Here is a 23,043-nt window from a genome sequence, read left to right as displayed (position 1 = left end):
GTCTGGACGTGGTAAAGGTGGTAAAGTAAAGGGAAAGGCAAAGTCTCGCTCAAACCGAGCTGGATTACAATTTCCTGTAGGACGTATACATCGTTTGTTGAGAAAAGGCAATTATGCAGAACGAGTCGGTGCCGGAGCTCCAGTATATTTGGCAGCTGTTATGGAATATTTGGCAGCCGAAGTACTCGAATTAGCAGGAAATGCTGCTAGAGATAACAAAAAGACCCGTATAATTCCAAGGCATTTACAATTAGCTATCAGAAACGATGAAGAATTGAATAAATTGTTGTCTGGAGTAACCATCGCACAAGGTGGTGTTCTTCCCAATATTCAAGCTGTACTTTTACCGAAAAAGACAGAAAAGAAAGCTTAATTCTTTATTCATTATATTATTTTTCTTTATTTTATCGAAATACATACATATGCATAAACCGGCCCTTTTAAGGGCCACAATTATTTTTTTTTATATATATATATAGAAAGAGATTATAATATAGATATATCATTTTATATATATATATATATATATATATATATATATATATATATATATATATATATATATATATATGATTTATTGATTCGTTGATTTCTCTATTTTTTTTTTTGGTTGAGATAGAAGAGATTCTCGTGTAACGTGTACTGTTAGATAAAAAAAAAAAGAAGAAAAAAATGCCCTGATATATAAGAAAACTTATCATCTGTAATAATAACTGAAATTGTGGTTATGTGACTATTTTTAACATCGTTAATAGAAACGTTCGTACTAGAAACAAAAATTGTAAATAATGAGATAAAAATAAATAAAAGTTCCTCTACTCGCTTATTTTCTTATCTATTATGTATACATGTATGTAGTATGTATGTGCGTATCAATAAATGCGAGGTTGTTCTTATATATAAGAGAACAAACTAATGTGTAAGTTCTTTTTTTACTTACTTATTTATTTATTTTTTTTTTTAAATTTTCATATTCAAGCAAATTATGTTGTGGTTCTGAAAAGAACCGTTTTTTTTTTATATATACATATGCTATGGAAATGCAATAGAGGACATATTCTTCTACTTCACATATGAAAAATGAAAATTAACCACCAAAACCATATAAAGTACGACCTTGACGTTTTAAAGCATAAACAACATCCATAGCCGTTACCGTTTTTCTTTTAGCATGTTCAGTGTATGTTACGGCATCTCTAATAACATTTTCCAAAAACACTTTCAAAACTCCACGAGTTTCTTCGTAAATTAATCCCGATATACGTTTTACTCCTCCACGTCTAGCTAATCTTCTAATAGCAGGTTTGGTAATTCCTTGGATATTATCACGTAAAACTTTTCGGTGTCGTTTTGCACCCCCTTTTCCAAGTCCTTTACCACCTTTTCCACGACCGGTCATTATTTTTCTTTTGTTTTGTTTTTTCTATATACCTACTAAAACAATCCGATGATAACTTCGAAAAGACTTCAAAATACTGACCTAAGAATTTTCCCTAATCTCTTTATAATACCTATCGGCTCCGCCCATTAGAAAAAGTACGCACCAATCCCAGATTAGTACTCCGTAATGTTGGGCAAAGCTATAAAAGAAGGTCATAAATAAATTTATCTCATTCATTGTGTGTGTATCAAGCTGCTATAGCGGTTTAGTATATTGAAATTTCTTGTATACTTACAAAAAAAAAAAAAAAAAATAAGATGGCTCGTACTAAACAAACGGCTAGAAAATCGACTGGAGGGAAAGCTCCTCGTAAACAATTAGCGACGAAAGCCGCTCGTAAAAGCGCACCAGCTACTGGAGGAGTAAAAAAACCTCATCGTTATAGGCCAGGTACAGTAGCTCTTCGTGAGATAAGACGTTATCAAAAGAGTACCGAATTACTTATTAGAAAATTGCCATTTCAACGATTAGTTCGTGAAATAGCACAAGATTTTAAAACAGATTTACGTTTTCAAAGTTCAGCGGTTATGGCTCTCCAGGAAGCTAGTGAGGCTTATTTGGTAGGTCTATTCGAAGATACTAATCTGTGTGCCATTCATGCTAAAAGAGTCACCATTATGCCCAAGGATATCCAATTGGCTAGAAGAATTCGCGGAGAACGAGCATAAATACAAAAAAAATTTTTTTTTTTTTTTTATAGAATTACATTTTATCTATTTGATAATAGATTTTTTGTTTTATATATATATATATAGTAAGTAAAAACGGTTCTTTTCAGAACCACAAATAATTTAACTATCTTAATATAAACATAGGTGTTCGTTTGAAAACATTGAAATATAAAAGGAAGATGTGATTGTTGATTGGATAAAGAAGACACACGCACGCACGCACGCACGCACGCACACACACACACACACACACACACACACACACACACACACACACACACACACACACACACACACACACACACACACACACACACACGAAATAGAGAAAAATTATTATTTTTAACTAACAAATTTTAGACAATATCGACATATAATAATTGAATGTTTATAAAACACATTATATCTACTATATCCTAGGTAGGTCGAGACAAATCTAGAAGGTAACAACCTACAATTACATCGATCGATGAAAATATTTTATATAATATAACATATCAATTATTGAAACGAAATTCAAAAAATTCTTGTTTCATCAAAACAAACACATTTGTTTTTCATTTTCTTCATAAATAAATGAAAAAATTGTGGCCCTGATAAGGGCCATTTGTTATTATTGTCGATTGTCGTCGTACCCATCATCAGTCCGATAATACTTCTCGATTGTTGTACTATCTTTCTGTCAGAAAAAAAATATTCTTTTTATTTCTTCTTTTTAGGAGCGGCGGCGGCTTTTCTTGCTTTAGGAGAGGAACTGCTAGCAGCTGCTTTCGCAGTTTTCGGTTTTGGTGCTTTCGGCTTTTTCGTGGGACTGCCTTTATTGGATTTTTTTGCTTTAGTAGGATTCTTCGTTTTAATTTCGGATGATGCGGCACTGGCTGTATTGGAGGCGGCGGCGGCGGCGGCGGCGACTCCTCCTTTGGCCGAAGATTTTTTGTCCGTTTTTTTGGCAACTTTAACGCCTTTCTTATCAATCAGTAATCGGTGTTGTTGTTGTCGTCGAAGTTTTTAAGGATGCCGCCGCTGCTGTACCTGTCGTTTTTTTGCCTTTATTAGATTTCTTAATACTTTTCGATTTATCTACTCCTCCTCCAATAATAGCATTTCGTTTTGCTGCTGTTACAATTTTCTTGGATTTAGTTACGCCTGTAGTAGAAACGGCTGTTTTCTTTTTCTTTTTGTCAATAGCATTCGTTTTAGCCGAAGTACCACCAGTTGAAGTTGCCGAAGCTAACTTGAATGATCCCGAAGCTCCTTTACCTTTAGTTTGTACCAAAGATCCCGATACTACAGATGCTTTCAAATATTTTTTGATGAATGGCGCTACTTTTTCTGCATCAACTTTGTAATTGGCAGCAATGTATTTTTTAATTGCTTGTAAAGATGAGCCTCCGCGTTCCTTTAAACCTTTGATCGCATTGTTTACCATTTCCGAAGTCGGTGGATGAGATGGTTTGGTCCTAGGATTTTTAGCTTTTTTTTCCTTTTTATTTATTGGAGACGACGAAACCTGCGGTGAATTAGACGCAGACGTTGCGGTTACAACCGAAGTTTGATTTTCTATATCCGCCATAACTACTAACAACCTTGTGTGTTATTATATCGTCGATAAACTACACTAAACTGATATAAAGAAAAAAAGAAAAAAAAATATTGGATGTAGTTTTATATTTCGTTATATAAAATTTCACCTCTATATATACACTTAGTAGTATAAAAGACTTTTAATTTTCCGCGTGTAATGAGTTACAAGAGTAGTCATTCAAATGAAGCGGACGGAAGACTGAACGAACGAATAGAACTAAGTTAAAAAACGAACCTCATAAACCAAACCAACCTCAAAAACCTTGGTTTCCTCGAGATTTTCGAATCGAATGTAATGAAAAAAATTGACGAAGAACTAACTAAGGTATACTTCGAACTTTCGCCGAGGTTTTACTATAATTTAATAACGGCTAATAACGTTTGTTATTAAAAAAAAGTACCACTTAAAAATGGTTAAAAATTTATTTCCGACGATGCTTAGCACTTTAGATATAATTTCGAAATTAAATAAAAGTCCTTCTTAAAATACAATGAACGTAAATAGAAACGTGTCTATTCACAATAATGACCAATATTTAAAAATATGAAAACCAATTGAAATAATACCGCAATTATCATTTGAATGGTGACATGTCTACCCTGACTTGCGCTACACGTTTCTACTATATGTTCGTAACTAATATATATTATTATGATTATTTTTCAATAAAAATCTTCCGACATACTAAATATAAGAAAAAAATATCAAATTTCAATATTGGAATCCGCGTATATTTCATTTTAGATATTGAATGATGGTAGTAGCAAATTATAATTATTACAATAGATTGATTGACTGATTAAATTTTCTTTAAACGAACTTTGCTCTATTCGCAAAATATGTCTGTCTATTACAATATTATTTAATATTTTATCCGACAATTTTTTTTACATTGTATAATATATTATTTTAGGAAATGAACATATTTTATTTAAAATTTCAAACCAATTTAGAAAGAACAAAAAAGAGTGTTTTTACTTTTAACAAAACTTCAAAGAAGCCACAAAAACTACTTTAACCAACGATAACCGACACCAACCGCTTTGTATGCTTTATTTTACCGACGGTCGAGTTTTTTTTTCCTTTAGCCGACAATGAATTAGTATATGAGACTTTTTAAAACAAAAGCGACGTTAGAAAGTTTTTTTATATAATATATATATATATATATATATATATATATATATATATATATATAATTTTCAGTTAAGTGGAATATCATCTTTATTCATATTTAATAGAATTCAATTGAATTAAAGTCGTTCGTTCGTTCGTTGTTATCATATATAAATAACAAAAATAGTATTGTGGTTCTGAAAAGAACCGTTTTTTTTTTTTGGTCGATGATATTATTTAAGTAAATAAAATAAAAAATTTTCGGTCAATATAGTAGATGTGTTATATTTATTATTTAGAACTGGTATATTTGGTAACGGCTTTAGTTCCTTCACTGACTGCGTGTTTTGCTAATTCTCCGGGAAGCAATAATCTCACTGCAGTTTGAATTTCTCTACTTGTAATTGTTGAACGTTTATTATAATGAGCCAATCTGGATGCTTCGGCGGCGATACGTTCGAATATATCATTAACAAAACTATTCATTATACTCATAGCTTTACTCGATATACCGGTGTCAGGATGAACTTGCTTAAGTACTTTGTAAATGTAAATAGCATAACTTTCCTTCCTCCTTCTTTTTTTCTTTTTGTCGGCTTTCGAAATATTCTTTTGAGCCTTTCCGGCTTTTTTCGCTGCCTTTCCGCTAGCTTTTGGTGGCATTATTTCTCTTTAAAAAAAAAAAAATAATAGAAACACTTGGATAACGTACCGTATTTATCGAAAAGTGGATAAAATTAGAATTTACAGCACGCACAATTTTCCTCTCTTTTATATCAACGTACGTAATTGTAATAGGCTCCGCCCTTCTACGTTTGCGCGTTTGCTATAATTTCATTGGTAGGGCATGTTAATATAAATAGATAGGTCGAGTTTTAAATTTTTTGTTTAACAGTTAGTTTCGTCGCATCGGTTGCTTCATAGTTATCAATTGACTGAGTTCTATTTTTTTTTTTTTTGGAAAAAGAAAATATAAAAAAAATATGTCTGGACGTGGTAAAGGTGGTAAAGTAAAGGGAAAGGCAAAGTCTCGCTCAAACCGAGCTGGATTACAATTTCCTGTAGGACGTATACATCGTTTGTTGAGAAAAGGCAATTATGCAGAACGAGTCGGTGCCGGAGCTCCAGTATATTTGGCAGCTGTTATGGAATATTTGGCAGCCGAAGTACTCGAATTAGCAGGAAATGCTGCTAGAGATAACAAAAAGACCCGTATAATTCCAAGGCATTTACAATTAGCTATCAGAAACGATGAAGAATTGAATAAATTGTTGTCTGGAGTAACCATCGCACAAGGTGGTGTTCTTCCCAATATTCAAGCTGTACTTTTACCGAAAAAGACAGAAAAGAAAGCTTAATTCTTTATTCATTATATTATTTTTCTTTATTTTATCGAAATACATACATATGCATAAACCGGCCCTTTTAAGGGCCACAATTATTTTTTTTTATATATATATATAGAAAGAGATTATAATATAGATATATCATTTATATATATATATATATATATATATATATATATATATATATATATATATATATATATATATATATATATAGATTTATTGATTCGTTGATTTCTCTATTTTTTTTTTTGGTTGAGATAGAAGAGATTCTCGTGTAACGTGTACTGTTAGATAAAAAAAAAAAGAAGAAAAAAATGCCCTGATATATAAGAAAACTTATCATCTGTAATAATAACTGAAATTGTGGTTATGTGACTATTTTTAACATCGTTAATAGAAACGTTCGTACTAGAAACAAAAATTGTAAATAATGAGATAAAAATAAATAAAAGTTCCTCTACTCGCTTATTTTCTTATCTATTATGTATACATGTATGTAGTATGTATGTGCGTATCAATAAATGCGAGGTTGTTCTTATATATAAGAGAACAAACTAATGTGTAAGTTCTTTTTTTACTTACTTATTTATTTATTTTTTTTTTTAAATTTTCATATTCAAGCAAATTATGTTGTGGTTCTGAAAAGAACCGTTTTTTTTTTATATATACATATGCTATGGAAATGCAATAGAGGACATATTCTTCTACTTCACATATGAAAAATGAAAATTAACCACCAAAACCATATAAAGTACGACCTTGACGTTTTAAAGCATAAACAACATCCATAGCCGTTACCGTTTTTCTTTTAGCATGTTCAGTGTATGTTACGGCATCTCTAATAACATTTTCCAAAAACACTTTCAAAACTCCACGAGTTTCTTCGTAAATTAATCCCGATATACGTTTTACTCCTCCACGTCTAGCTAATCTTCTAATAGCAGGTTTGGTAATTCCTTGGATATTATCACGTAAAACTTTTCGGTGTCGTTTTGCACCCCCTTTTCCAAGTCCTTTACCACCTTTTCCACGACCGGTCATTATTTTTCTTTTGTTTTGTTTTTTCTATATACCTACTAAAACAATCCGATGATAACTTCGAAAAGACTTCAAAATACTGACCTAAGAATTTTCCCTAATCTCTTTATAATACCTATCGGCTCCGCCCATTAGAAAAAGTACGCACCAATCCCAGATTAGTACTCCGTAATGTTGGGCAAAGCTATAAAAGAAGGTCATAAATAAATTTATCTCCGCTACGAGAAGGTCGCACGTACGGATACAAGGACTTCTGTATAATCGGTCACTGTTTTATTTAGAAAACACACCGGTAAACGCAGGGTCGCCTACTGCGATTCAAACTCTCGCTGACAAAGAAAGTCGTTATATTAGTGTACCGTTGCAAAAAATGCCCCTTTCGGGGCTTTGTTGCTCCACCTACCTGCCCTTTTCGGGGCTTTTTTTTATAATGAAATAAACCCTTTCGGGGGCAAGTATTTCAAGAACCAACGTGAGTCCTAGGATCAGGTGAATATTATTTTCATTTTCTTAAAACACTAACAGGCAATCAAAAGGGTCAGGAATTCTTTAACCGGGGAGGAAACTCCCTCCGGCAGTGAGTCCGCTGTCGGCTTTGATAGCCATCCCTTGTAAGGTACTAACAAAGGATTTCAATTTTCGAAATCCTTCACCCTTATTCTCACTCTCTCTCTCTAATTTTACCCATTTTCTTCTCGAAAATGCCCCGAGTACGCCGCTCCCCTATACAAACCCGAAGCAAACCCGCCGATGAATTCCCACCACTCCCAACCAACCCCAATTCTCCTTCGGAGGAGAAAACCTTCGCAGAAACGATCGCAGAAGTCTCGCGTCGCTATCCAAATGAATTTAGCCAAATTCGCATTGCCCTAGATCATATACAACGTAAATCACTGGAGAATAGCAGGAGCTCATCACCAGCACCATCTGTGGATTCCTATGCATCTAGGGTCTCACAGAAATCAGCCAGCTATAAACCCAAACAGGTTGATTACTCCCGACTAGGCGCTATTCCCAAAAAAAATATTCCCCCTCTAATTTCAAAATCAATTCCCTTAACAAAAAGCCAAAAGTCAAAACAAAATACCCAAAATTCTATCAAACCCCAAACACCAACTCAAACTCAGATCCCCAGAACCCACCAACAACCCCAGACCCCCAGAACCCACCAACAATCCCAAACCATCACCCAACAACAACCTCAATCTCGCTCCTCCTCTCAAGGTCCTCCAATTCAAACACTCAATCTGAGAAACCTCCCAACCAAATATTCCTCACAGAGAGAGCTCTACAATCTCCTCAACACGCAAGAGCTGTTGAGGGGACAAATGAGCTTTCTCAAAGCTAACCCCAATGGAACCGCCCTCCTCAAAATTCCTTCCACGTTTAATCACGAAACGTTGGCAAGGAAAATCCGTTACGCCATAGGCGACGAGAAAATCGTCGTAATCCCAATAAACTCTCCCCAACGGGTCCAAAAACCCCTAACCAGTAAAACTAAAAAAACTACCTTTTCTCTGGTCTGCAAGAATGTAGACCAATCTTACACCGAAGAAGAGTTCCTTGAGATCCTTTCTATCCTGAAATTCCCTGTCCTTAAAACTTGGAGGATCATAGCTAGATCCACAAATAAACCCACATCCATGTTCCGAATTATTACAGATTCCGAAATTGCCTACCATCACGCCCTAACCAAGGGTATCAACTTCCACGGGCTTTCGCACTACTGCGAAGCCTCAAATTCAAACACCATACCCGCAGTCCCCAAATATTGCAACCGTTGCTCATCTACCGGCCACTCCGCAGACACCTGCAATGCCAAACCTATTTGCCCAACCTGTGGTGGTTCTGGTCACAAGCCAGAAAAATGCCCAAAAGCTAACTCCCCTACCTGTAAAAATTGCGGTGGACCTCACCCCGCCTTCCACCCCCGCTGTCCGAAAAGGATTGAAACTCCGAAAGCCCCCCAGGATACAGCCCCAGTCACCCTAGAAAAACCTCAAACCCCTTATGACCTGTCTACTGACACTAAAATCCTAATTGAAATCCTGGCAACAACAATAATGAATGCCATCCCTACTTCTCGGGCGCTAGTAGCCGAAACGCTACAACGCCTCATTCCCCCTTTTTACGGTTATAATTGTACCGTAACCAGCGGCGTGGGTAACCGCATTCATTTCGCTTTCACCCAAAAACCAAACACGTCCCACTGAAAAAGTGTAGGTTTAGCCCTACCAACACCATTTATGTCAATACTGACATAACCCCCGTTTCAAGCCCCTTCTAATTGATTCGATCCATCGAATCAAGAATTCCGTAGCGAAAGAGTCCCTCCTCATCCTTCCTCAATTTCCTCAATAGTAGCTCCCACATCAATCAGATAAATTCCTACCCCCAACACACACCCACATAGTCATCCATCGTCGGAGTTGCAGGTTTTCTGCGGTTTCCCTGCAACCTGGAGAACCGATTCTCCAGACAAATGTCCGACGATAGGGAATAATACAGCCGCAGCTGTACCCGCCCACCCCCAATTAGATTAAGAAAAAACAAAAAATAAACAAAAAAAATATATAAAAAAAAAACCAAAAAAAAAAAAATATAAAAAGAAAAAAAAATCTTGAACTAAAAAAAAATGTAACTACACCGCTAGAAGCAGCCTGCAAACACTTCCCAACTAAATATCCCCACACCCAGCCCTGCAGAGGAAAAAATTCCTATATCAGGGCCTAAACAAATCTTAACCAAATTACCAAAAAAAAAAAAAAAACCTTCCTTCCTAAATTTTCACAACGAATCTCTCTCTCTCTTTTTAAATTTATCTCATTCATTGTGTGTGTATCAAGCTGCTATAGCGGTTTAGTATATTGAAATTTCTTGTATACTTACAAAAAAAAAAAAAAAAAAATAAGATGGCTCGTACTAAACAAACGGCTAGAAAATCGACTGGAGGGAAAGCTCCTCGTAAACAATTAGCGACGAAAGCCGCTCGTAAAAGCGCACCAGCTACTGGAGGAGTAAAAAAACCTCATCGTTATAGGCCAGGTACAGTAGCTCTTCGTGAGATAAGACGTTATCAAAAGAGTACCGAATTACTTATTAGAAAATTGCCATTTCAACGATTAGTTCGTGAAATAGCACAAGATTTTAAAACAGATTTACGTTTTCAAAGTTCAGCGGTTATGGCTCTCCAGGAAGCTAGTGAGGCTTATTTGGTAGGTCTATTCGAAGATACTAATCTGTGTGCCATTCATGCTAAAAGAGTCACCATTATGCCCAAGGATATCCAATTGGCTAGAAGAATTCGCGGAGAACGAGCATAAATACAAAAAAAATTTTTTTTTTTTTTTTATAGAATTACATTTTATCTATTTGATAATAGATTTTTTGTTTTATATATATATATATAGTAAGTAAAAACGGTTCTTTTCAGAACCACAAATAATTTAACATTTATGATAGTAGTATAATATCTTAATATAAACATAGGTGTTCGTTTGAAAACATTGAAATATAAAAGGAAGATGTGATTGTTGATTGGATAAAGAAGACACACGCACGCACGCACGCACGCACGCACGCACACACACACACACACACACACACACACACACACACACACACACACACACACACACACACACACACACACACACACACACACACACACACACACGAAATAGAGAAAAATTATTATTTTTAACTAACAAATTTTAGACAATATCGACATATAATAATTGAATGTTTATAAAACACATTATATCTACTATATCCTAGGTAGGTCGAGACAAATCTAGAAGGTAACAACCTACAATTACATCGATCGATGAAAATATTTTATATAATATAACATATCAATTATTGAAACGAAATTCAAAAAATTCTTGTTTCATCAAAACAAACACATTTGTTTTTCATTTTCTTCATAAATAAATGAAAAAATTGTGGCCCTGATAAGGGCCATTTGTTATTATTGTCGATTGTCGTCGTACCCATCATCAGTCCGATAATACTTCTCGATTGTTGTACTATCTTTCTGTCAGAAAAAAAATATTCTTTTTATTTCTTCTTTTTAGGAGCGGCGGCGGCTTTTCTTGCTTTAGGAGAGGAACTGCTAGCAGCTGCTTTCGCAGTTTTCGGTTTTGGTGCTTTCGGCTTTTTCGTGGGACTGCCTTTATTGGATTTTTTTGCTTTAGTAGGATTCTTCGTTTTAATTTCGGATGATGCGGCACTGGCTGTATTGGAGGCGGCGGCGGCGGCGGCGGCGACTCCTCCTTTGGCCGAAGATTTTTTGTCCGTTTTTTTGGCAACTTTAACGCCTTTCTTATCAGTAATCGGTGTTGTTGTTGTCGTCGAAGTTTTTAAGGATGCCGCCGCTGCTGTACCTGTCGTTTTTTTGCCTTTATTAGATTTCTTAATACTTTTCGATTTATCTACTCCTCCTCCAATAATAGCATTTCGTTTTGCTGCTGTTACAATTTTCTTGGATTTAGTTACGCCTGTAGTAGAAACGGCTGTTTTCTTTTTCTTTTTGTCAATAGCATTCGTTTTAGCCGAAGTACCACCAGTTGAAGTTGCCGAAGCTAACTTGAATGATCCCGAAGCTCCTTTACCTTTAGTTTGTACCAAAGATCCCGATACTACAGATGCTTTCAAATATTTTTTGATGAATGGCGCTACTTTTTCTGCATCAACTTTGTAATTGGCAGCAATGTATTTTTTAATTGCTTGTAAAGATGAGCCTCCGCGTTCCTTTAAACCTTTGATCGCATTGTTTACCATTTCCGAAGTCGGTGGATGAGATGGTTTGGTCCTAGGATTTTTAGCTTTTTTTTCCTTTTTATTTATTGGAGACGACGAAACCTGCGGTGAATTAGACGCAGACGTTGCGGTTACAACCGAAGTTTGATTTTCTATATCCGCCATAACTACTAACAACCTTGTGTGTTATTATATCGTCGATAAACTACACTAAACTGATATAAAGAAAAAAAGAAAAAAAAATATTGGATGTAGTTTTATATTTCGTTATATAAAATTTCACCTCTATATATACACTTAGTAGTATAAAAGACTTTTAATTTTCCGCGTGTAATGAGTTACAAGAGTAGTCATTCAAATGAAGCGGACGGAAGACTGAACGAACGAATAGAACTAAGTTAAAAAACGAACCTCATAAACCAAACCAACCTCAAAAACCTTGGTTTCCTCGAGATTTTCGAATCGAATGTAATGAAAAAAATTGACGAAGAACTAACTAAGGTATACTTCGAACTTTCGCCGAGGTTTTACTATAATTTAATAACGGCTAATAACGTTTGTTATTAAAAAAAAGTACCACTTAAAAATGGTTAAAAATTTATTTCCGACGATGCTTAGCACTTTAGATATAATTTCGAAATTAAATAAAAGTCCTTCTTAAAATACAATGAACGTAAATAGAAACGTGTCTATTCACAATAATGACCAATATTTAAAAATATGAAAACCAATTGAAATAATACCGCAATTATCATTTGAATGGTGACATGTCTACCCTGACTTGCGCTACACGTTTCTACTATATGTTCGTAACTAATATATATTATTATGATTATTTTTCAATAAAAATCTTCCGACATACTAAATATAAGAAAAAAATATCAAATTTCAATATTGGAATCCGCGTATATTTCATTTTAGATATTGAATGATGGTAGTAGCAAATTATAATTATTACAATAGATTGATTGACTGATTAAATTTTCTTTAAACGAACTTTGCTCTATTCGCAAAATATGTCTGTCTATTACAATATTATTTAATATTTTATCCGACAATTTTTTTTACATTGTATAATATATTATTTTAGGAAATGAACATATTTTATTTAAAATTTCAAACCAATTTAGAAAGAACAAAAAAGAGTGTTTTTACTTTTAACAAAACTTCAAAGAAGCCACAAAAACTACTTTAACCAACGATAACCGACACCAACCGCTTTGTATGCTTTATTTTACCGACGGTCGAGTTTTTTTTTCCTTTAGCCGACAATGAATTAGTATATGAGACTTTTTAAAACAAAAGCGACGTTAGAAAGTTTTTTTATATAATATATATATATATATATATATATATATATATATATATATATATATATATAATTTTCAGTTAAGTGGAATATCATCTTTATTCATATTTAATAGAATTCAATTGAATTAAAGTCGTTCGTTCGTTCGTTGTTATCATATATAAATAACAAAAATAGTATTGTGGTTCTGAAAAGAACCGTTTTTTTTTTTTGGTCGATGATATTATTTAAGTAAATAAAATAAAAAATTTTCGGTCAATATAGTAGATGTGTTATATTTATTATTTAGAACTGGTATATTTGGTAACGGCTTTAGTTCCTTCACTGACTGCGTGTTTTGCTAATTCTCCGGGAAGCAATAATCTCACTGCAGTTTGAATTTCTCTACTTGTAATTGTTGAACGTTTATTATAATGAGCCAATCTGGATGCTTCGGCGGCGATACGTTCGAATATATCATTAACAAAACTATTCATTATACTCATAGCTTTACTCGATATACCGGTGTCAGGATGAACTTGCTTAAGTACTTTGTAAATGTAAATAGCATAACTTTCCTTCCTCCTTCTTTTTTTCTTTTTGTCGGCTTTCGAAATATTCTTTTGAGCCTTTCCGGCTTTTTTCGCTGCCTTTCCGCTAGCTTTTGGTGGCATTATTTCTCTTTAAAAAAAAAAAAATAATAGAAACACTTGGATAACGTACCGTATTTATCGAAAAGTGGATAAAATTAGAATTTACAGCACGCACAATTTTCCTCTCTTTTATATCAACGTACGTAATTGTAATAGGCTCCGCCCTTCTACGTTTGCGCGTTTGCTATAATTTCATTGGTAGGGCATGTTAATATAAATAGATAGGTCGAGTTTTAAATTTTTTGTTTAACAGTTAGTTTCGTCGCATCGGTTGCTTCATAGTTATCAATTGACTGAGTTCTATTTTTTTTTTTTTTGGAAAAAGAAAATATAAAAAAAATATGTCTGGACGTGGTAAAGGTGGTAAAGTAAAGGGAAAGGCAAAGTCTCGCTCAAACCGAGCTGGATTACAATTTCCTGTAGGACGTATACATCGTTTGTTGAGAAAAGGCAATTATGCAGAACGAGTCGGTGCCGGAGCTCCAGTATATTTGGCAGCTGTTATGGAATATTTGGCAGCCGAAGTACTCGAATTAGCAGGAAATGCTGCTAGAGATAACAAAAAGACCCGTATAATTCCAAGGCATTTACAATTAGCTATCAGAAACGATGAAGAATTGAATAAATTGTTGTCTGGAGTAACCATCGCACAAGGTGGTGTTCTTCCCAATATTCAAGCTGTACTTTTACCGAAAAAGACAGAAAAGAAAGCTTAATTCTTTATTCATTATATTATTTTTCTTTATTTTATCGAAATACATACATATGCATAAACCGGCCCTTTTAAGGGCCACAATTATTTTTTTTTATATATATATATAGAAAGAGATTATAATATAGATATATCATTTTATATATATATATATATATATATATATATATATATATATATATATATATATATATATATAGATTTATTGATTCGTTGATTTCTCTATTTTTTTTTTTGGTTGAGATAGAAGAGATTCTCGTGTAACGTGTACTGTTAGATAAAAAAAAAAAGAAGAAAAAAATGCCCTGATATATAAGAAAACTTATCATCTGTAATAATAACTGAAATTGTGGTTATGTGACTATTTTTAACATCGTTAATAGAAACGTTCGTACTAGAAACAAAAATTGTAAATAATGAGATAAAAATAAATAAAAGTTCCTCTACTCGCTTATTTTCTTATCTATTATGTATACATGTATGTAGTATGTATGTGCGTATCAATAAATGCGAGGTTGTTCTTATATATAAGAGAACAAACTAATGTGTAAGTTCTTTTTTTACTTACTTATTTATTTATTTTTTTTTTTAAATTTTCATATTCAAGCAAATTATGTTGTGGTTCTGAAAAGAACCGTTTTTTTTTTATATATACATATGCTATGGAAATGCAATAGAGGACATATTCTTCTACTTCACATATGAAAAATGAAAATTAACCACCAAAACCATATAAAGTACGACCTTGACGTTTTAAAGCATAAACAACATCCATAGCCGTTACCGTTTTTCTTTTAGCATGTTCAGTGTATGTTACGGCATCTCTAATAACATTTTCCAAAAACACTTTCAAAACTCCACGAGTTTCTTCGTAAATTAATCCCGATATACGTTTTACTCCTCCACGTCTAGCTAATCTTCTAATAGCAGGTTTGGTAATTCCTTGGATATTATCACGTAAAACTTTTCGGTGTCGTTTTGCACCCCCTTTTCCAAGTCCTTTACCACCTTTTCCACGACCGGTCATTATTTTTCTTTTGTTTTGTTTTTTCTATATACCTACTAAAACAATCCGATGATAACTTCGAAAAGACTTCAAAATACTGACCTAAGAATTTTCCCTAATCTCTTTATAATACCTATCGGCTCCGCCCATTAGAAAAAGTACGCACCAATCCCAGATTAGTACTCCGTAATGTTGGGCAAAGCTATAAAAGAAGGTCATAAATAAATTTATCTCATTCATTGTGTGTGTATCAAGCTGCTATAGCGGTTTAGTATATTGAAATTTCTTGTATACTTACAAAAAAAAAAAAAAAAAAATAAGATGGCTCGTACTAAACAAACGGCTAGAAAATCGACTGGAGGGAAAGCTCCTCGTAAACAATTAGCGACGAAAGCCGCTCGTAAAAGCGCACCAGCTACTGGAGGAGTAAAAAAACCTCATCGTTATAGGCCAGGTACAGTAGCTCTTCGTGAGATAAGACGTTATCAAAAGAGTACCGAATTACTTATTAGAAAATTGCCATTTCAACGATTAGTTCGTGAAATAGCACAAGATTTTAAAACAGATTTACGTTTTCAAAGTTCAGCGGTTATGGCTCTCCAGGAAGCTAGTGAGGCTTATTTGGTAGGTCTATTCGAAGATACTAATCTGTGTGCCATTCATGCTAAAAGAGTCACCATTATGCCCAAGGATATCCAATTGGCTAGAAGAATTCGCGGAGAACGAGCATAAATACAAAAAAAATTTTTTTTTTTTTTTTATAGAATTACATTTTATCTATTTGATAATAGATTTTTTGTTTTATATATATATATATAGTAAGTAAAAACGGTTCTTTTCAGAACCACAAATAATTTAACATTTATGATAGTAGTATAATATCTTAATATAAACATAGGTGTTCGTTTGAAAACATTGAAATATAAAAGGAAGATGTGATTGTTGATTGGATAAAGAAGACACACGCACGCACGCACACACACACACACACACACACACACACACACACACACACACACACACACACACACACACACACACACACACACACACACACGAAATAGAGAAAAATTATTATTTTTAACTAACAAATTTTAGACAATATCGACATATAATAATTGAATGTTTATAAAACACATTATATCTACTATATCCTAGGTAGGTCGAGACAAATCTAGAAGGTAACAACCTACAATTACATCGATCGATGAAAATATTTTATATAATATAACATATCAATTATTGAAACGAAATTCAAAAAATTCTTGTTTCATCAAAACAAACACATTTGTTTTTCATTTTCTTCATAAATAAATGAAAAAATTGTGGCCCTGATCGATTGTCGTCGTACCCATCATCAGTCCGATAATACTTCTCGATTGTTGTACTATCTTTCTGTCAGAAAAAAAATATTCTTTTTATTTCTTCTTTTTAGGAGCGGCGGCGGCTTTTCTTGCTTTAGGAGAGGAACTGCTAGCAGCTGCTTTCGCAGTTTTCGGTTTTGGTGCTTTCGGCTTTTTCGTGGGACTGCCTTTATTGGATTTTTTTGCTTTAGTAGGATTCTTCGTTTTAATTTCGGATGATGCGGCACTGGCTGTATTGGAGGCGGCGGCGGCGGCGGCGGCGACTCCTCCTTTGGCCGAAGATTTTTTGTCCGTTTTTTTGGCAACTTTAACGCCTTTCTTATCAGTAATCGGTGTTGTTGTTGTCGTCGAAGTTTTTAAGGATGCCGCCGCTGCTGTACCTGTCGTTTTTTTGCCTTTATTAGATTTCTTAATACTTTTCGATTTATCTACTCCTCCTCCAATAATAGCATTTCGTTTTGCTGCTGTTACAATTTTCTTGGATTTAGTTACGCCTGTAGTAGAAACGGCTGTTTTCTTTTTCTTTTTGTCAATAGCATTCGTTTTAGCCGAAGTACCACCAGTTGAAGTTGCCGAAGCTAACTTGAATGATCCCGAAGCTCCTTTACCTTTAGTTTGTACCAAAGATCCCGATACTACAGATGCTTTCAAATATTTTTTGATGAATGGCGCTACTTTTTCTGCATCAACTTTGTAATTGGCAGCAATGTATTTTTTAATTGCTTGTAAAGATGAGCCTCCGCGTTCCTTTAAACCTTTGATCGCATTGTTTACCATTTCCGAAGTCGGTGGATGAGATGGTTTGGTCCTAGGATTTTTAGCTTTTTTTTCCTTTTTATTTATTGGAGACGACGAAACCTGCGGTGAATTAGACGCAGACGTTGCGGTTACAACCGAAGTTTGATTTTCTATATCCGCCATAACTACTAACAACCTTGTGTGTTATTATATCGTCGATAAACTACACTAAACTGATATAAAGAAAAAAAGAAAAAAAAATATTGGATGTAGTTTTATATTTCGTTATATAAAATTTCACCTCTATATATACACTTAGTAGTATAAAAGACTTTTAATTTTCCGCGTGTAATGAGTTACAAGAGTAGTCATTCAAATGAAGCGGACGGAAGACTGAACGAACGAATAGAACTAAGTTAAAAAACGAACCTCATAAACCAAACCAACCTCAAAAACCTTGGTTTCCTCGAGATTTTCGAATCGAATGTAATGAAAAAAATTGACGAAGAACTAACTAAGGTATACTTCGAACTTTCGCCGAGGTTTTACTATAATTTAATAACGGCTAATAACGTTTGTTATTAAAAAAAAGTACCACTTAAAAATGGTTAAAAATTTATTTCCGACGATGCTTAGCACTTTAGATATAATTTCGAAATTAAATAAAAGTCCTTCTTAAAATACAATGAACGTAAATAGAAACGTGTCTATTCACAATAATGACCAATATTTAAAAATATGAAAACCAATTGAAATAATACCGCAATTATCATTTGAATGGTGACATGTCTACCCTGACTTGCGCTACACGTTTCTACTATATGTTCGTAACTAATATATATTATTATGATTATTTTTCAATAAAAATCTTCCGACATACTAAATATAAGAAAAAAATATCAAATTTCAATATTGGAATCCGCGTATATTTCATTTTAGATATTGAATGATGGTAGTAGCAAATTATAATTATTACAATAGATTGATTGACTGATTAAATTTTCTTTAAACGAACTTTGCTCTATTCGCAAAATATGTCTGTCTATTACAATATTATTTAATATTTTATCCGACAATTTTTTTTACATTGTATAATATATTATTTTAGGAAATGAACATATTTTATTTAAAATTTCAAACCAATTTAGAAAGAACAAAAAAGAGTGTTTTTACTTTTAACAAAACTTCAAAGAAGCCACAAAAACTACTTTAACCAACGATAACCGACACCAACCGCTTTGTATGCTTTATTTTACCGACGGTCGAGTTTTTTTTTCCTTTAGCCGACAATGAATTAGTATATGAGACTTTTTAAAACAAAAGCGACGTTAGAAAGTTTTTTTATATAATATATATATATATATATATATATATATATATATATATATATATATAATTTTCAGTTAAGTGGAATATCATCTTTATTCATATTTAATAGAATTCAATTGAATTAAAGTCGTTCGTTCGTTCGTTGTTATCATATATAAATAACAAAAATAGTATTGTGGTTCTGAAAAGAACCGTTTTTTTTTTTTGGTCGATGATATTATTTAAGTAAATAAAATAAAAAATTTTCGGTCAATATAGTAGATGTGTTATATTTATTATTTAGAACTGGTATATTTGGTAACGGCTTTAGTTCCTTCACTGACTGCGTGTTTTGCTAATTCTCCGGGAAGCAATAATCTCACTGCAGTTTGAATTTCTCTACTTGTAATTGTTGAACGTTTATTATAATGAGCCAATCTGGATGCTTCGGCGGCGATACGTTCGAATATATCATTAACAAAACTATTCATTATACTCATAGCTTTACTCGATATACCGGTGTCAGGATGAACTTGCTTAAGTACTTTGTAAATGTAAATAGCATAACTTTCCTTCCTCCTTCTTTTTTTCTTTTTGTCGGCTTTCGAAATATTCTTTTGAGCCTTTCCGGCTTTTTTCGCTGCCTTTCCGCTAGCTTTTGGTGGCATTATTTCTCTTTAAAAAAAAAAAAATAATAGAAACACTTGGATAACGTACCGTATTTATCGAAAAGTGGATAAAATTAGAATTTACAGCACGCACAATTTTCCTCTCTTTTATATCAACGTACGTAATTGTAATAGGCTCCGCCCTTCTACGTTTGCGCGTTTGCTATAATTTCATTGGTAGGGCATGTTAATATAAATAGATAGGTCGAGTTTTAAATTTTTTGTTTAACAGTTAGTTTCGTCGCATCGGTTGCTTCATAGTTATCAATTGACTGAGTTCTATTTTTTTTTTTTTTGGAAAAAGAAAATATAAAAAAAATATGTCTGGACGTGGTAAAGGTGGTAAAGTAAAGGGAAAGGCAAAGTCTCGCTCAAACCGAGCTGGATTACAATTTCCTGTAGGACGTATACATCGTTTGTTGAGAAAAGGCAATTATGCAGAACGAGTCGGTGCCGGAGCTCCAGTATATTTGGCAGCTGTTATGGAATATTTGGCAGCCGAAGTACTCGAATTAGCAGGAAATGCTGCTAGAGATAACAAAAAGACCCGTATAATTCCAAGGCATTTACAATTAGCTATCAGAAACGATGAAGAATTGAATAAATTGTTGTCTGGAGTAACCATCGCACAAGGTGGTGTTCTTCCCAATATTCAAGCTGTACTTTTACCGAAAAAGACAGAAAAGAAAGCTTAATTCTTTATTCATTATATTATTTTTCTTTATTTTATCGAAATACATACATATGCATAAACCGGCCCTTTTAAGGGCCACAATTATTTTTTTTTATATATATATATAGAAAGAGATTATAATATAGATATATCATTTTATATATATATATATATATATATATATATATATATATATATATATATATAGATTTATTGATTCGTTGATTTCTCTATTTTTTTTTTTGGTTGAGATAGAAGAGATTCTCGTGTAACGTGTACTGTTAGATAAAAAAAAAAAGAAGAAAAAAATGCCCTGATATATAAGAAAACTTATCATCTGTAATAATAACTGAAATTGTGGTTATGTGACTATTTTTAACATCGTTAATAGAAACGTTCGTACTAGAAACAAAAATTGTAAATAATGAGATAAAAATAAATAAAAGTTCCTCTACTCGCTTATTTTCTTATCTATTATGTATACATGTATGTAGTATGTATGTGCGTATCAATAAATGCGAGGTTGTTCTTATATATAAGAGAACAAACTAATGTGTAAGTTCTTTTTTTACTTACTTATTTATTTATTTTTTTTTTTAAATTTTCATATTCAAGCAAATTATGTTGTGGTTCTGAAAAGAACCGTTTTTTTTTTATATATACATATGCTATGGAAATGCAATAGAGGACATATTCTTCTACTTCACATATGAAAAATGAAAATTAACCACCAAAACCATATAAAGTACGACCTTGACGTTTTAAAGCATAAACAACATCCATAGCCGTTACCGTTTTTCTTTTAGCATGTTCAGTGTATGTTACGGCATCTCTAATAACATTTTCCAAAAACACTTTCAAAACTCCACGAGTTTCTTCGTAAATTAATCCCGATATACGTTTTACTCCTCCACGTCTAGCTAATCTTCTAATAGCAGGTTTGGTAATTCCTTGGATATTATCACGTAAAACTTTTCGGTGTCGTTTTGCACCCCCTTTTCCAAGTCCTTTACCACCTTTTCCACGACCGGTCATTATTTTTCTTTTGTTTTGTTTTTTCTATATACCTACTAAAACAATCCGATGATAACTTCGAAAAGACTTCAAAATACTGACCTAAGAATTTTCCCTAATCTCTTTATAATACCTATCGGCTCCGCCCATTAGAAAAAGTACGCACCAATCCCAGATTAGTACTCCGTAATGTTGGGCAAAGCTATAAAAGAAGGTCATAAATAAATTTATCTCAAGGACAAAAGTATTTCTCACCCGAAGACAAAGCTACCGTCTTCAAAAACAGCTTACAAACTGTCTTTACTCCAACTGACAACCCCCATTTCTCAAGGGACTTTGCCGATGAAACCCACTTCTTCACCCAAAACATTACCTTGAGCCCCCACTGGATTACCCAACTAAATGAGAACATCCCACTTCTCGCACCATTTACCGTGGATGTTGTTAGATCGGCTTGCCGAGCTGGGAAGAACTCCGCTCCCGGACGGGACGGAATCTCAAGACAGGCATTAAAAAACCTGCCTGAGACAGCTCTCCCTAAGCTCTGCGGTCTATTTGACGCATGCCTGGCATTTTCTTACTTTCCTCAATGTTGGAAATCCGCCAACACGGTTCTCATTCCCAAACCCGGCAAAGACCCTTCCAACCCTGAATCTTACCGCCCTATTTCGCTCATCAGCGTCTTGGGTAAAGTCTTTGAACGTTTGATTAAAGACAGAATCTGGGACTTCTGTACAGAGCTTAATATTATTCCAAAACTCCAATTCGGATTCAGGCCCAAACACTCCACCCAAAACGCCATCACCAATCTTCAAACCATCTTGACCAAAGCGATGAACCAACACCAGTGTGCCTCCGCCATTTTCATGGATGTTCAAAAAGCTTTCGATCAGGTCTGGCATGCCGGACTGATTAGGAAGCTTCTGACTATCCGCATGCCACCTCCTACTATAAAATTGATATATTCATATCTCACCAACCGCTCCATCAAAGTCAAAGTTGGTCATTGCCTTTCCGAATCTTTCACCCCACTTACTGGCGTTCCACAAGGCTCAATTCTGTCCCCACTACTCTATATTATCTATACGTATGACACCCCAGTCCCACTGGACCCAACAGTGAAAATCCAAATGTATGCGGATGACACCGCACTCATCGCCTACGCTCAAAACATGCGCTCCCTCAATATCAAATCCCAAAATATTCTGAATCAATTTTCGGATTGGTGCAGAAAATGGAGGGTTACTCTCAATTCTCAAAAAACTCAAGCCATCGCCTTCATACATCCCCAATCCGTGCGCAAACATCAACCTCAAAACCTCCACTTGAGACTTTGGGGAGAGGGGCTCGAAATCCGCAGAGAAGCCGTCTATCTGGGTGTGAAATTCACTCACACTCTCAATTGGACGGCCGATCTGAATGACACTCTGAACAGAGTACGGAAACGAGTCAGGCTCATCAAGGCTCTTGGTGGAAATTTCGGACGAACCCACCCCCTGACCCTACTTCATACGTATAAAACATACATCCGCCCCATTATCGAATATAGAGCAAACGTCTTCAGCACCTTACCCGAATATCTGATCAAAAGACTCTTGACCTGCGAGCAGTCCATTCTTAGGTACTGCCAATACAAGTGTAGGTTTAGCCCTAGCAAC

The 23,043-nt window shown here is 34.1% G+C and overlaps 2 protein-coding genes across 2 annotated transcripts; both read right to left on the bottom strand.

Moving 5' to 3' along the window:
• Positions 1 to 1,087: 1,087 nt before the first annotated feature.
• LOC130901527 (uncharacterized) lies at positions 1,088 to 7,203 on the bottom strand. Its single transcript, XM_057812978.1, has 2 exons — positions 6,904 to 7,203; positions 1,088 to 1,414 (listed from the first exon to the last, which is right to left on the bottom strand). The coding sequence occupies exons 1-2, from the start codon at positions 7,201 to 7,203 to the stop codon at positions 1,088 to 1,090; spliced, it is 627 nt and encodes a 208-aa protein (XP_057668961.1).
• Positions 7,204 to 15,329: 8,126 nt separating this feature from the next.
• Positions 15,330 to 21,462, bottom strand: LOC130898140 (uncharacterized). Its single transcript, XM_057807211.1, has 2 exons — positions 21,107 to 21,462; positions 15,330 to 15,656 (listed from the first exon to the last, which is right to left on the bottom strand). Exons 1-2 carry the CDS (start codon positions 21,404 to 21,406, stop codon positions 15,330 to 15,332), a joined length of 627 nt encoding a protein of 208 aa, XP_057663194.1. The 5' UTR covers positions 21,407 to 21,462.
• Between the last annotated feature and the right edge of the window lie 1,581 nt (positions 21,463 to 23,043).

Source organism: Diorhabda carinulata, chromosome 1 (assembly GCF_026250575.1).
Source record: "Diorhabda carinulata isolate Delta chromosome 1, icDioCari1.1, whole genome shotgun sequence".
In the NCBI taxonomy this organism is placed as follows: domain Eukaryota; kingdom Metazoa; phylum Arthropoda; class Insecta; order Coleoptera; family Chrysomelidae; genus Diorhabda; species Diorhabda carinulata.
The sequence above is the reverse complement of the archived record's forward strand: the minus strand, read 5'-3'. Positions and strand labels throughout refer to the sequence as shown.